Source organism: Salvelinus alpinus, chromosome 23, assembly GCF_045679555.1.
Source record: "Salvelinus alpinus chromosome 23, SLU_Salpinus.1, whole genome shotgun sequence".
In the NCBI taxonomy this organism is placed as follows: Eukaryota; Metazoa; Chordata; class Actinopteri; order Salmoniformes; family Salmonidae; genus Salvelinus; species Salvelinus alpinus.
The window spans coordinates 34,792,924-34,809,664 of NC_092108.1; the positions used below are offsets into that span (position 1 = coordinate 34,792,924).

At 43.2% G+C, this 16,741-nt stretch overlaps 1 protein-coding gene across 3 annotated transcripts; it reads left to right on the forward strand.

Moving 5' to 3' along the window:
- The first annotated feature begins 221 nt into the window (after positions 1–221).
- On the forward strand, positions 222–16,728 carry LOC139550857 (protein ABHD8-like). 3 transcript variants are annotated; one of them, XM_071362072.1, is made up of 5 exons: positions 222–572; positions 9,993–10,789; positions 11,536–11,706; positions 13,887–14,103; positions 14,339–16,728. In XM_071362072.1, the coding sequence occupies exons 2-5, from the start codon at positions 10,002–10,004 to the stop codon at positions 14,552–14,554; spliced, it is 1,392 nt and encodes a 463-aa protein (XP_071218173.1). In that variant the 5' UTR covers positions 222–572; positions 9,993–10,001; the 3' UTR covers positions 14,555–16,728. The 3 variants fall into 3 exon arrangements, with proteins under 3 accessions (XP_071218173.1, XP_071218171.1, XP_071218174.1); XM_071362070.1 differs by lacking the exon at positions 222–572 and adding an exon at positions 9,155–9,450; XM_071362073.1 differs by lacking the exon at positions 222–572 and adding an exon at positions 9,157–9,368.
- The last annotated feature ends 13 nt before the right edge of the window (positions 16,729–16,741 follow it).

Sequence of the window (16,741 nt, forward strand, 5' to 3'; positions counted from 1 at the left end):
GAAGTTTTGCATTTTTATTATAGCCTATTTGGTATAGTTAAATTGCATGGTAACTAACACACACACACGGTATGGGAATCTGTTGTTAGTTTACCCACTCGGGCTTAGCAACTGGAATACAAGACATCCTATTGGCTTTCGTAGGACTAAGGTTTGTAGCCTATTCGCTATCTTTCTTGTCATTCAAATGCAGAAGGAAGTTGACAGGAAAATTCCGTAGATGCTGAGTACAACCAGAATACAACAAGACCAGAAGGGTTGGTAGAATCTCGCCAATCTGCGCAACGCCGAACGATGCTGATCAAAAGAGCATTGATCTGTCATCAGCATGGGCATTTTAAAATGTAAATTGGCACACTTACCTAGTGTGCATTACTTAGATTTAAAGCCTTATTATATTTGTTGATTAGTAAAATGTAAACCATCTGCAGATGCCCAATTATCATATTGCAGATTGCTTTTGAATTATACCAATGCAACAGATTTTCAACTGCAGTTAATTATTATCAACCTATTGACTAGCGTCTTATGGAAGAGGAGCATCCTATTTCTCATCCTTAATCATCAGTAAGGTAAGGATTTGGTTAGAAAATAGGCATATGCATTAGCAAACGTTGTATGGCAATTACTGGGTATAGGGTTTTATGTTGATACCATACCTAAAACAGAATATTTGAGATTTCATAATGGGAATTCAGATAAATAGATGTCAATCATAATGTGTTGGCATTGTGACATACATTGTGCAACACACTCAATATTGATTTATGTTGTTGATATATATAAATATATGTCACTTCCCATAGGCAACAGTAGTGTCCAGTCCAGTTTGCAAATGGTTAAATCTTTCATAACAGGTTTGACAAAATAATGTGTATGCATGCTCATTTGGCTAAGACTTCATTTGTCTGCTCCTAATGGTACATTATGTAATTTCTGATGTTTACAGGTAGTGTTATGCCCTAGTACCAACATAATTCAACTAGTTATGAATTACACATTTGTATTTTGAATACTGTACATATATGCATCAGAATGTATTTATGTACTGTGTGGGTGGAAAAGTAGATCACATAGTGTACCAAATGTGTGTTAAACATGACGCTTGGATAATCAACCTAATTCTGCATTGCAGATCAAATAGTAAAATGGCTGAATAACATGGTTGAGAGAATTTAGGGCAGTCCACTGGAAAACTCAATCATATTCAAGTTTCACTTTCATATTCAACCTTAATATGACAGTGGGATTTAAATGGCAAGGAACGTTGAGTCGGATGGCCTTTTGCATTTTAATCTCTGGTTGTGGAGTAATGTAGTGATCTTGGAGGGTAGTGCAAGTCTCCTCGCAGTTTAGCAGTCATGCGCTGGTTCATTGCAAGAGTGGCCATCACATCCCCTGGAGGAAAGTCCACCTCCAACATACTTTCTTTTCAGGCTTATATCAAACCTGATATGATTAGATGATGATAACCTCAATATGATATCGGTTATTACATGAGATACATACAGTATATGTGTATAGACATGTATGCCTGTAGGTCATGTCTGGGCTTTCATAGTGCTTACACACATATTATCCAGTATCCTGACTCCTAAACGTATTGCAATGATTTAGAGGCCAGCTGTGTCTAATGAATGTTGTGATGGTAGCATTTGAACGTATGATTAACGACGCGCTCACTGCTCCTAGACCCCCACCATTTTGATCCGCCAAGGAAGGGAAATCACAAAATTCACATGGCTCATGAAACAGGATAGTACAGGATGCACCGACCTTCACAACACTCTCAATAAATTATCTCTCTCTCTTTCCCCCCTCCCTCCCTTTTACCTTCTCTCCTTGCCTCTACCCCTCTCAGCCAGACATTGATCCCTGTGTGCCATTTCAATATGTTAATGAGCTCCCCTGTGTGTGGATGCATAGAAACAGTGAGCAGTAAGCTGCACCTCATGCAGAGGCATCATTTACCAGGATCAATGCCCCCTCCTCTCTCCCCATTACCATGACCTGCTTTCCGATTTCCCATATGTGTGTTAAAATGAACTTCATTAACTTTCCTTTGCTCACTTGCCTGTGCACCTAATTTTCATTGTTTTTCTCGATTGCGTACAAGCATTTTCTGGAACAATGTTGTCGATTTTCTAAACAAAGTGCACAAGACACTGAGCTCTGTGGCCTTTTGCAAAACAACAAATGCGTTTTTTCAAAATGTAGTTGCTTTCTCAAAACATAAATGCATTCATCAACACTATATTATACCGTTAAAATTGCAAATACATTCATCAAAAGATTAACGCAACCATACTTATTTCTTGAGTCCAAGCAGACAAAACAGAAAGTCAAGCCTGTCTTTTAAAAATCCAAGTAGAACAATAAAACATGTTTTGCATTCACTAATTCATGATGATCAATGTACATCTATCCAAAGGTGCAGCATCATGGGCAATAATTACTCTCCTTTCATACATATTTCACCAAACCTTTCCATACACATCAAATCAAATATTATTCCTGATAGAAAACAAAAAACAAACACATTGTGTGCAGGATTCATTCATCGGTATCATCACAATCCAATTCCATGTATTCATTACATAGGCTGGTTTGCTCATAGTTTTGTAGACTTTCCATTGGCGCACAGAAACACAATCCACAATAGAAATAAGGAAATATGAATACAATGGAGAAAAACAACTGATATGAATGTATAGGCCTTAATCCACTAAGCAAAGCTCTATAATGTAAGTTGATGTTGGAGATGATGCAGATGACTTAGTAGTAACCCAAAGTTACTTAGAAGTAACCTAACTTCATTTTCTGCATCTCTATTAGTACACAATATTGTAAAAAATTCCCCATTTTCCTATATTGTACATGGTATGACACTGATGAGGTGATTTAGAATTTTGTGCAGTAGCTTTTACTTATTGCCGGATCGGTAAACACCATATTGCACATATTTCTCTTATGATGAAACAATGTGTTAATATTCTGTGAACAAACATTTAGGAATTTGTATTTAAAGTTTTGCAAAAGGTGGTCTAAGATATGATAGTCAGGTACAAAAGCAATAAAGTTATCAGAAGGTCTGTAAATGTATTTGAGCATTTGATTATTGCAGTTCTGCTGTAGACACAGTATGTTTCAACACAGATCCAAAATTGTCTTGTGAGCGATTGAGAAAAACTGTAATAAACTTCGCTAGGTCAGCACACACTTGTATACCGGAATTGTAATATATGCATGAAGCTGTTTTATCTGCTGATTTTCAGAATTTGTATGGCACGCATTACACAGGTGGACATTTCAATTACAGTACCAGTCAAAAGTTTGGACACACCTGTGTCTCCAGTGCATGTCCACAGCCCAGTACGTCCTGTGCCAGCACCCCGCAGTTGCGGGGCTAGGGTGAGCATCCAGCCAGGAAGGGTGGTGCCAGCTCTACGCTCCAGACCTCCAGTGCGCCTCCTCGGCCCAGTATATCCTGCGCCGGCTCTACGCACAGTGTCTCCGGTGTGCTCTCACAGCCCAGTGCGTCCTGTGCCAATGCCCCGCAGTTGCCGGGCTAGGGTGAGCATCCAGCTTGGACGGGTTGTGCCAGCTCTGCTCTCCAGACCTCCAGTGCATCTCCACGGCCCAGTGATGATCCATGGCACGAAGCCTCCAGTGATGATCCGTGGCACGAAGCCTCCAGTGATGATCCGTGGCACGAAGCCTCCAGTGATGATCCGTGGCACGAAGCCTCCAGTGATGATCCGTGGCACGAAGCCTCCAGTGATGATCCGTGGCACGAAACCTCCAGTGATGAGTCATGGCACGAAGCCTCCAACGACGGCCTCCAGTCCGGAGCCTCCAGCGACGGTCCCCAGTCCGGAGCCTCCAGCGACGGTCACCAGTCCGGAGTCTCCAGCGACGGTCCCCAGTCCGGAGCCTCCAGCGACGGTCTCCAGTCCGGAGCCTCCAGCGACGGTCCCCAGTCCGGGGCCCGCAACGAGGGTCTGGGCCGGCAACGAGGGTCCCCAGTCCGGGGCCCGCAACGAGGGTACCCAGTCCGGGGCCCGCGGCGAGGGTCCCCAGTCCGGGGCCCGCGGAGAGGGTCCCCAGTCCGGGGTCGGCGACGAGGGTCCCCGCACCAGAGGCGCCGCCAAAGTGGGGTGAGCCAGAGGTGGAACGGGGTCTACGTCCCGCACGAGAGCCGCCACCGCGGATAGATGCCCACCCAGACCCTCCTCTATAGGTTCAGGTTTTGCGGCCGGTGTCCGCACCTTTGGGGGGGGTACTGTCACACCCTGACCTTAGAGAGCCTTTTTATGTCTCTATTTGGTTTGGTCAGGGTGTGATTTGGGTGGGCATTCTATGTTCTTTATTTCTAGGTTTTGTGTTTCTATGTTTTGGCCGGGTATGGTTCTCAATCAGGGACAGCTGTCTATCGTTGTCTCTGATTGGGAATCATACTAAGGCAGCCTGTTTTGCTACCTTAGGTTGTGGGATGTTATTTTTTGTTAGCTCTGCATAGCCTACGGAACGTGACATTCGTTGTTCTTTTGTTGTTTTGTTTGGAGTTCGGATTTAATAAAGAATCATGAACACGTACCGCGCTGCACCTTGGTCCACTTCTTCCGATGAGCGTTACAAACATACTCTGTTTCACGGAGACATGGCTAGCTGGGGACATGCTGTCGGAGTCCATACAGCCAACAGGATTTTCAGTGCATCGCGCCGACAGAACACTAACATCTCTCTGGTAAGAAGAAGGGGGGGGGGGGGGGGGGTGTATGTTTCATGATTAACGACTCATGGTGTAATTGTAACAACATACAAGAAGTCCTTTTGTTCACCTGACATAGAATTCCTCACAATCAAATGCCGAACATATTATCTCCCAAGAGAATTCTCCTCGTCACATTCGTGTATATCCTGGAAACCATATATCCTGAGGATGCATTTATTGTAGCTGGGAATTTTAACAAAGCTAATCTGAGAACAAGGCTAGCTAAATTCCATCAGCATATATATTGCAGTATACGAGCGAGTAACACACTCTACCACTGCTACTCTATGCAGACAGGGCCCTCCCCCGCTCTCCTTTTGGCAAATCAGACCATGACTCCATCTTGTTGCTCCCCTCCTATAGGCAGAAACTAAAACAGGAAGCGCCGTGCTTAGGTCTATCCAATGCTGGTCTGACCAATCGGATTCCACTCTTCAAGATTGCTTCGATCACGTGGACTGGGAAATGTTCTGGGTAGCCTCAGACAATAACATTGACGTATATGCTGACTCGGTGAGTGAGTTTATAAGGAAGTGTATAGGAGATGTTGTACCCACTGTGACTATTAAAACCTTCCTTAACCAGAAACCGTGGACTGATGGCAGCATTCGCACTGAAAGCACGCACCACCGCATTTAACCATGGCAAGGCGACTGGAAACATGGCCGAATACAAACAGTGTAGTTTTCCCTCCGTAAGGCAATCAAACAAGCAAAGCGTCAGTATAGAGACAAAGTGGAGTCGCAATTCAACGGCTAAAACACGAGACGTATGTGGCAGGGTCTACAGACAATCACGGATTACAAAAAGAAAGCCAGCCCCGTCGCGGACATCGACGTCTTGCTCTCAGACAAATTAAACAACTTCTTTGCGCGCTTTGAGGACAATACAGTGCCACCGACACGGCCCGCTACCAAAGACTGTGGGCTCTCCTTCTCCGTGGCCGGCATGAGTAAAACATTTAAACATGTTAACCCTCACAAGACTGCCGACTAAGACGGCATCCCTAGCTGCCTCCTCAGAGCATGCGCAGACCAGCTGGCTGGTATGTTTACGGACATATTCAATCAATCCCTATCCCAGTCTGCTGTCCCTACATGCTTCAAGATGGCCACCATTGTTCCTGTTCCCAAGAAGGTCCCTGTTCCCAATAAAATGACTAGTCAAGGATCATATCACCTTCACCCTACCTTTCACCCTAGACCCACTCCAATTTACTTACCGCCCCAATAGGTCCACAGACAATGCAATCGCCATCACACTGCACACTGCCCTATCCTATCTGGACAAGAGGAATACCTATGTAAGATGCTGTTCATTGACTACAGCTCAGCATTCAACAACATAGTACCCTCCAAGCTCATCATTAAGCTTGAGACCCTGGGTCTCGACCGTGCCCTGTGCAACTGGGTCCTGGACTTCCTGACGGGCCACCCCCAGGTGGTGAAGGTAGGAAACAACATCTCCACTCCGCTGATCCTCAACACTGGGGCCCCACAAGGGTGCGTTCTCAGCCCTCTCCTGTACTCCCTGTTCACCCACGACTGCGTGGCCATGCACACCTCCAACTCAATCATCAAGTTTGCAGACGACACTACAGTGGTAGGCTTGATTACCAACAACGACGAGACAGCCTACAGCGAGGAGGTGAGTGCCCTCAGAGTGTGATGTCAGGAAAATACCCTCTCACTCAATGTCAGCAAAACAGAAGAGATGATCGTGGACTTCAGGAAACAGCAAAGGGAGCACCCCCCCATCCACATTGATGGGACAGCAGTGGAGAAGGTGGAAAGTTAAGTTCCTCTGTGTACATATCACCAATAAACTGAGATGGTACACACACAGACAGTGTGGTGAAGAAGGTGCAACAGCGCCTCTTCAACCTCAGGAGGCTGAAGAAATTTGTCTTGTCACCGAAAACCCTCACAAACTTTCACAGATGCACAATTGAGATCATCCTGTCGGGCTGTATCACGCAACTGCACCGCTCTCAACCGCAAGGCTCTCCAGAGGGTGGTGCGGTCTGCACAACGCATCACCGGTGGCAAACTACCTGCCCTCCAGGACACCTACAACAGCCGATGTCACAGGAAGGCATATAAGATAATCATGGACAATAACCACCCGAGCCACTACCTGTTCACCCCGCTTCCATCCAGAAGGCAAGTTCAGTACAAGTGCATCAAAGCTGGGACAGAGAGATTGAAAAACAGCTTCTGTCTCAAGGTCATCAGATTGTAAACAGCCACCACAAGCACAGAGAGGCGGCTGCCTACCTACAGACTTGATATCACTGGCGACTTTAATAAATGGAACACTAATCAAATCAAATCAAATGTATTTATATAGCCCTTCTTACATCAGCTGATATCTCAAAGTGCTGTACAGAAACCCAGCCTAAAACCCCAAACAGCAAGCAATGCAGGTGTAGAAGCACGGTGGCTAGGAAAACTCCCTAGAAAGGCCAAAACCTAGGAAGAAACCTAGAGAGGAACCAGGCTATGAGGGGTGGCCAGTCCTCTTCTGGCTGTGCCGGGTAGAGATTATAACAGAACATGGCCAAGATGTTCAAATGTTCATAAATGACCAGCATGGTCAAATAATAATAATCACAGTAGTTGTCGAGGGTGCAGCAAGTCAGCACCTCAGGAGTAAACGTCAGTTGGCTTTTCATAGCCGATCATTAAGAGTATCTCTACCGCTCCTGCTGTCTCTAGAGAGTTGAAAACAGCAGGTCTGGGACAGGTAGCACGTCCGGTGAACAGGTCAGGGTTCCATAGCCGCAGGCAGAACAGTTGAAACTGGAGCAGCAGCATGGCCAGGTGGACTGGGGACAGCAAGGAGTCATCATGCCAGGTAGTCCTGAGGCATGGTCCTAGGGCTCAGGTCCTCTGAGAGAGAGAAAGAAAGAGAGAAAGAGAGAATTAGAGAGAGCATACTTAAATTCACACAGGACACCGGATAAGACAGGAGAAGTACTCCAGATATAACAAACTGACCCTAGCCCCCCGACACATAAACTACTGCAGCATAAATACTGGAGGCTGAGACAGGAGGGGTCAGGAGACACTGTGGCCCCATCCGATGATACCCCCGGACAGGGCCAAACAGGAAGGATATAACCCCACCCACTTTGCCAAAGCACAGCCCCCACACCACCAGAGGGATATCTTCAACCACCAACTTACCATCCTGAGACAAGGCCGAGTATAGCCCACAAATATCTCCGCCACGGCACAACCCACTAGTCACTTTAATAATGCCACTTTAAGAATGTTTACATATCTTGCATTACTCATCTCATGTGTATATATTGTATGCTGTATCCTTCACAATCTATTCTTTACTATCTATTGCATCTTAGGCTGCATCTTAACCATCTGTCACTGCTCATCCATATATTTTATACTTATATGTTCTCATCCATTCCTTTACTAGATTGTGTGTATTAGGTTTAGTTGTGGAATTTGTTAGATATTAGGTTTTGCTGTGGAATTGTTAGATATAACCTGTTAGATACTGCTGCACTGTCGGATCTAGAAGCATAAGCATTTCGCTACACTCACAATAACATCTGCTAACCATGTGTATGTGGTATAAAATAAAATGTTATTTGATTGAATTTAGACATCTCCCCTCACTGTGAATAAATAATGTATCAATCTAGAATATGAATCCGGGGTTGAAGGTGATTGGAGGTGGGTGAGTGAGAGAGGGGTGGACATTAATCAGAGCTCTGCCATTATTTGTTTGTGTGTGTGTGTGTGTGTGTGTGTGTGTGTGTGTGTGTGTGTGTGGTGTGTGTGTGTGTGTGTGTGTGTGTGTGTGTGTGTGTGTGAGAGAGAGAGAGAGACATGTATATAAGTCAATGGTGGGACCTTGGAGTGAATACCAGGAGAGAAATATATGTGTTGATTAAAGCCAGTGTGTCAGGTCAGCTTTTATACGAAGGGTTTCCACAAACTCATCATTAGAAAAGCCTCCCTTCTGTGTAGGCAACACTTTTCTGAGGATTGAAAATGGCTGCCGCAGTTTTCCCCAGACCTCACCGACTGTAGCTATGAGCATGATCTAATAATATCGGTGAACGTTGTTGACTAGAAATGCAATTCAATCAGATGTCTAGCGTTTTAGGGATCATAATCTGTGAGCATAGGTAGATCATATACTCCAACTTTACATAAGATCATTTAATAATAGAACACAACCAGCAGTTTATATTCTGTTAAGTTAGCGGAGACACAGTAACATAGGAAACCATGAAGCCTTTATCTAAGTTCCAACACATACTGTAGATATGACACTTCTGTTCTGCTTCCCCTTGATAATCTGTGTGTCTATATTTAAACCGTGTGACATGAAATTCTCAATTTACCAGACTGCCAAAAACCTCTTGAGCCATGACTGGACATAACCATCCTGGGAAAGACCCTCGTCTGGTGGTGTACTAATAAACAAACTCCGTTGGCACATGTAATACATAGAGTGAGCAGTTGGCATGAACCCCGCTGTGCCATTGCTGACATTCTATTTGTACTCTAGGGACTAGGGGCCATTTTGGAAGAGCCGTGACCATTCTTAGTTTTTTGACTAGGTCAGTATTTCAACGCATGTATTGTGTTACTGTTGTCTATGGACTGACTTTGAACCCAATGTTAAACTGGTCATTTATGCTGGTGAGTTTTTTAATTGAAAGCTTCATTATTGAGAAACCCTAGCTTGTTTATCATGGAGCAAATGTCAGGTTCAAACGACTGTTTTGTCATTTTTTCGTGTGGTGAATTGTTGTGAGAGCCAGTGGTATCTCTTAGTTCAAAGATGTCTGTTGATCTTTGTTGTCTGTTAAGCCTACCAGATCATTCCTATTATGTGTTGTGATGTATGGGGAGAACATGTGTACGGTCAGAACAATAATGGAAACTCACACCACCCCTCCTGGGGCACTTTTTACTGTTTTGTTCTTATATTATGTTTGTTGTAAGTTCCAACCTAAGACTTTGTCTCAGACCAAAATGGGGACTGTGTTGTATTTTAGTTACATGAAATAACTAATGTTATTCACAATATTATGCATACAAAATACTTACCTCATGTTCTTACCACAGTACTTACCCATCCAATTGAACATTTTGTTCTTTTTTCAAGCATAATCAATCAAGTTGTGTTGGTTTTGTTAAGATTGCTCATTGACATTCCTCATGGGTATGTGTCTCTGCAGGCAGGCACCATGCTGACCAGCATTACAGACGGGATCCTGTGCTGTCTGACTGGGAAGGCTGCCAGCCTAGTGATGCCCGTCGAGTCCTCCGAGCCAGCTGACACCTTTGAGTTTGTGGAGGTGAAGCCCGGGAGAGTCCTAAGGGTTCGCCACATCATCCCTGAGCGCCAGTCATCGGTGGTAACGGAGGAGGACCAGGTAAAGGAGCCAGAGCAGGAGAAGGGCAGTGGAAGCAACAACAGCAGCAGTGTGCACTGCAAGCGCAAGATCACTGTCTACCGCAACGGCCAGCTAGTCATTGAGAACCTGGGTGACGTGCTGCACTCGCAGATCCTCCAGTGCCAGGATGGAGACCTAGAGCCCTGTAGCACCGTGGAGGTGGAACTGGCCGACTATAAGGAAGTGCCCACCTCCCCCGAACCCAAACCCACGCCTCCCCTACCCACGGTCGGGGATCAGAAACCCGCGGCACCTCCTCGCCGGCGCCATCGCAAGCCTAAGCGCACATTGATGATTGACTCGGAGAGGGAGATCTCCAGCTGCAAGGGGACGCACTCGGATGTGGCGCTCTTTTTCGTACATGGGGTAGGCGGCTCGCTGGACATCTGGGGCAGCCAGCTGGACTTCTTCTCGCGGCTGGGGTATGAGGTCATCGCCCCTGACCTGGCGGGCCACGGGGCCAGCACAGCACCCCACATCACGGCGGCCTACACCTTCTTTGCCCTGGCAGAGGACATGCGCGCCATCTTCAAGAAATACGCCCGTAAACGCAACATCCTAGTCGGGCACTCCTATGGGTCAGTATGCTTGCTTCTCTGTTAAAACGAATGGTCAAGTATCATCTTATGTCTTAGGTCAATTAACAAAAGGAATATTTTTATTTTTATTTTTTTTATTTCACCTTTATTTAACCAGGTAGGCTAGTTGAGAACAAGTTCTCATTTGCAACTGCGACCTGGCCAAGATAAAGCATAGCAGTGTGAACAGACAACACAGAGTTACACATGGAGTAAACAATAAACAAGTCAATAACATGGTAGAAAAAAAGAGAATCTATATACAATGTGTGCAAAAGGCATGAGGTAGGCAATAAATCGAATAATTACAATTTAGCAGATTAACACTGGAGTGATAAATCATCAGATGATCATGTGCAAGAAGAGATACTGGTGTGCAAAAGAGCAGAAGAGCTGAACTATATCATGATAGTTAAGGAATTACAGTATTTGAACATGCCCTGAAACACACCATAAACTGGTCCTGACTATGTCTGAAGAAGAAGAACCAATCCGAGAGCAGGGTTATGACGATGGCATGATGGACCAATCAGAGAGCTGTGTTATGATGAAGTCATGATGAAGCGACCAGTCAGAGAGCAGGTTATTCGATGTCATGATGAAGGACACATTAGAGAACAGGGTTATGATGATGATGAATGGACCAATCAGACAGCAGGGTTATGACGATGTGATGATGAATGGACCAATCAGAGAGCAGGTTCCCAAGATGTTATTTTCACTTGTTTGATTATATCCCTTTTCAGGGTATCGTTCTGTACCTTCCTGGCACATGAGTATCCAGACCAGGTTCACAAGGTGGTGATGATCAATGGAGGGGGGCCCACAGCTCTGGAGCCCAGCCTCTGTTCCATCTTCCAGCTGCCTTCCTGTGTGCTGCACTGCCTCTCCCCCTGTCTGGCCTGGAGCTTTCTCAAGTAAGTAAATCATCCCATCTCTTTGTAGACAAAACAATATTGCAGTGCAGACAAAACAACAACCCATTGCTAGACAAAACAACATTTTGTAGACAAAATAACAACACATCGCTAAACAAAGAGAACACCAATCTATCGCTGTAGACAAAACAAAACCAAGAAACTCTTCATACAAAAAGTATACTGTACACTAGGGTTCCCGAATAGTCGGCTGCCCACAAGGAATTATATTTGTCCCCCCCCCAAAATAGACTGCAAAACATTTGTGCGCCAGTTCACACAAAAGTTCACGTGAAAATGTGCTCACATGGTTGATGATATTACTAGGTTAACTAGCTTGTTCTGCGTTGCATGTAATCGATGCGGTTGCTGTTAATTTATCATCGAATCACAGCCTACTTCAACTTCGCCAAACGGGTGATCATTTAAGAAAAGCGCATTCGCGAAAAAGAGCACAATTGTTGCACAAATGTACCTAACCATAACCATTAATGCCTTTCTTAAAATTAATACACAAGTAAAAAAAATGTAAACCTGCATATGTAGTTAAAAGAAATTCATGTTAGCAGGCAATATTAACTAGGGAAATTGTGTCACTACTCTTGCGTTCAGTGCAAGCAGAGTCAAGGTATATGCAGCAGTTTGGGCCGCCTGGCTCGTTGCAAACTGTGTGAAGACCATTTCTTCCTAACAAAGACCGTAATTCATTTGACAGAATTTTACATAATTATGACATAACATTGAAGGTTGTGCAATGTAACAGCAATATTTAGACTTAGGGTTGCCACCCATTCGATAAAATATGGAACGGGTTCCGTATTTCACTGAAAGAATAAACGTTTTGTTTTCGAAATGATAGTCTCCGGATTTGACCATATTAATGACCAAAGGCTCGTATGTCTGTGTGTTTATTATATTCGAATTAAGTATATGATCTGATATTTGATAGCGCAGTCTGACTGAGCGGTGGTAGGCATCAGCAGGCTTGTAAGCATTCATTCAAACAGCACTTTACTGCGTTTGCCAGCAGCTCTTAGCAATGCTTGAAGCACAGCGCTGTTTATGACTTCAAGCCTATCAACTCCCGAGATTAGGCTGGCAATACTAAAGTGCCTATAAGAACATCTAATAGTCAAAGGTATATGAAATACAAATCGTATAGAGATAAATAGTCCTATAATAACTACAACCTAAAACTTCTTAACTGGGAATATTGAAGACTCATGTTAAAAGGAACCACCAGCTTTCATATGTTCTCATGTTCTGAGCAAGGAACTTAAACGTTAGCTTTTTTACATGGCACATATTGCACTTTTACTTTCTTCTCCAACACTGTGTTTTTTCATTATTGAAATCAAATTGAAAATGTTTCATTATTTATTTGAGACTAAATTGATTTTATTTATGTACTATATTAAGTTAAAATAAAAGTAGTCATTGTTCATTCAGTATTGTTGTAATTGTCATTATTACAAATATATTTTTTCTCTCAAAATAATCGGCCGATTAATCGGTATCGGCTTTTTTGGGTCCTCCAATAAATCAGTATCAGTATCGGCGTTGAAAAATCATAATCGGTCGACCTCTAGTGTGCGCCAAGTTGATAAATCTCATAATTTTTCTGAAATTGCGCACGCAGATATTTACGCAAAGGTTATACATGAGGCCCCAGGAAATCAGTTATTTTAATTTAGGAAATCTGTTCCCAAGTTTTCACGCGCATAAATAGAGACGCATATGTGATCGTATCCCCATGTAATCAAGATTTGAAATTATTCTGTTTTTGTCAAATAATATATCTGTTTGAGGTTCTTGCGGTACCTTTTTTGTAGTACACAAGTTATTTATAACTATGTTCTGGCTCCCTGACCATCCAAGGTAAAATCGTCCCACGGCTGAATGTAATTGGGGACCCCTGATGTACACTGTCAATGCTTAACTACTACTGCATACACAAAGTAAGGGGAATTTACACAGAATTTCAAATATCAGATAATACTGATGCCTTCCAACTGGCTCATTCATCCCCCCTCCTCTCCCCTGTAACTATTCCCCAGGTAGTTGCTATAAATGAGAATGTGTTCTCAGTCAATTTACTTGGAAAAATAAAGGTATACAAAAAAAAATATATATATATATCATTGACCTACGAGTCTGACCTCTTTTTCCAACATGTTCAGGGCTGGGTTTGCCCATCAGGGAGCCAAAGAGAAGCAGCTGCTGAAGCAGGGCAATGCCTTCAATGTGAATCCATTTGTGCTGCGAGCCATGATGAGCGGGCAGTATTGGCCTGAGGGGGATGAGGTGTACCATGCTGAGCTTACTGTGCCCATCCTGTTGGTGCACGGCATGTACGACAAGTTTGTGCCTATGGATGAGGACCAACGCATGGCAGAGGTAAGGAGACACAAATGAATGAATACCAATCCATGTGAATTTAGTTCAGATGCTCTACTACTCATGAACGAAAGATACATTATATCAATTTATGTTTTATGATGTGAATTATGAACAGTTCCTATCATGTCACAAGCCTGTCATCTTCAATGACTAATATTAGATTGAATATGGTCAATGTGATCTGTACCACTGTTTTGTATCTTGATTGTAACTATTATCCTTTTTATTTTAGATCCTTCTGTTTGCATTCCTGAAAGTCATTGAGGAGGGCAGTCACATGGTAATGATGGAGTGCCCTGACACAGTCAACACCCTCCTGCACGAGTTTTTCCTATGGGAGCCCGACATGTCCAAAAAGGACACAGTTAAGACTGATCCTGACAAGACTGTTACGGTCAATGGCGTTGTCGTCCAGACACCAAAACCAAACAAGCCCATGGACAAATAACCAGTAAGGAGTTTCATTTTACATGAGCAAACCCAATCCGAGGGCCTGTCTTTGGCAGGTGGCATGTGGTCTTAAGGCTGCTCGCAGGCTGAGAGCTGTTATTAACCGGGCCAGAGTTGGTTGTTGAAGAGGAGGGGATGCAACTGGTGCGCCAAACTAGAGTGGCATTTGAATGGGACTTAGCACTGTCGAAAGAAGACAGGAAATTATGGAAAGAAGAGAGGCGGAATCTAATACAACGACAGAGATGGGTGTTTCTGTTTCCCCTTTGACAGCTGTCTGTGCTGTTTGTAATGTGGTGTTTGTAATCAGATAGACCTTGGGTCCAGAGGATGTTTTTAAAACACAATATCCATTCGTAATGCTCTGAAGTACCAAACTTGGGTTGGTGAGTGGGCCATTGTCAACCAAAGTGAGGAGGGCATGACTATTAAATGGTCTGTGGATTGCCTTACTATCTATCGTCCATTATCTTGTGAATAATATATCACTGCTGATTGGTGTCCTCCTGTCATCAGTTTAAAGTTAAGGATCTTATAAGACTGGGTCCATATTATGGATTATCTTCAAGGGAACCATTAACTCAATAGGATAACTGAGAAACTATCCAGATAATGCTAGCCAATGGGTGACTGTGGTGTGTTATGGGAGTAAGATCAGCCAGTTTGCATGAGGTCATCCTCAATAATCATCCCCTATTAAGCAGGTTATAGACTCAAGTGTTGACTGGATGGAAGTAGTGGTGAATGGATTGGAAATTGTTATGGCAAATAAACATGCAATAAGTAATTACATAAAGTATGTTGCAGGCATAATAAAGACATACAGCACACCACACACCTAAACAAATTCACCATACAATTTCAACAGCCTCATCAAATATCATCACGCCAAAGGAAAGCTGTTAAAACATATCCTTGTGCAAACTACGTATCTGTCAGTTACAGTCAGCATCTGTCAACTTTGCTGTACACTGTGCATTAACTCACGCTTGAAGTTTAGGGTATCGGTTTGCTTTTGAAACCTAATGATTCATCTATGCACAACATGGAGTGTTTTGCCTTAAGAACATTTTGCGTGTGTTGTCCAATGTTATGTATTTAGAAACCTATGCTTACTGTATGTGTCTACACTTGCGTATGCATTATCTAACCTAACTGGACCATTTGAAGTTGTTTCATGAATGGGCTTTTTAAGATATTTCGAGGAATTTCTTGACAACATACTTTGACAGTCGAGAAATCCAAAAACCTCCCGTGTCCTCTGAGAGTATAGTCTAAGGGGCATTATGGACAGAGAAGTTGGACCAAAGCTTTAGTGATATGTAGTCATTTATTTAATAATAGTGATGCCAGTTATTAAATGTCCAATCTTGCAAGTTCAACTCGTTTTACCTCAGAATTTGATGTAACACCATTTAGAATGATGTTGTTCTCCAGTCTACAAGCTAGTGTAGCAAAGCATTTTCCTCCACTGCCCTCCAGTCAATCTGTATGTGCTTACTGCTTGCAATGTCAAAGGTCAACCATGATAAGCTAAAGGACATAACGTTATCAGGTGCTCATTTGTGAATGTTTTTGTGTCTCATAATGAGAATGTGTGATTAATCTGCGATTAAGAAGTATGAAGTACAGTAAGGTATTTTCCCGGTTCGGTCTTTTCGACTGCTGCACACTGTTTATTGCATATGCATTATTCTGAGAAAAGATGCAGGATGATAACGCAATTTCAACAGAGAAAAGAGGATTTATGAACTGTAGACTAAGATAATGTACTAATAAGTCATGGAAACAAATAGGTTGAGGAACAAACTAGTTCGCCCCAGCTGTTGAAAAGAAAATGAATTCATGTGGACTGTCCACTACCATGAAGTGCTTCTGATGCAATGTCTGTTTTTGCACTGTATAGATTGATCCAACAGCAATATGGACTGCAGGGCGCGCGCACATTTGCTTCCTCCGCTAAATGTATACAAATCGGTCAGTGTTCCTATCCAGTGTGCTATCATTTGTGGTTCAAAATGTTTGAATGTAATTGATGCATTTATTCATGGACATCAGAACATCATGTACTGCCTGAATGTATATGCATATAAAATTCTGATATATCGAACTGTTCAATTGAGTGTATGAATGTGCCTTTCCTGGCATGAATTAAAACAATTGTTTGCATTATATGGTTGTTTTT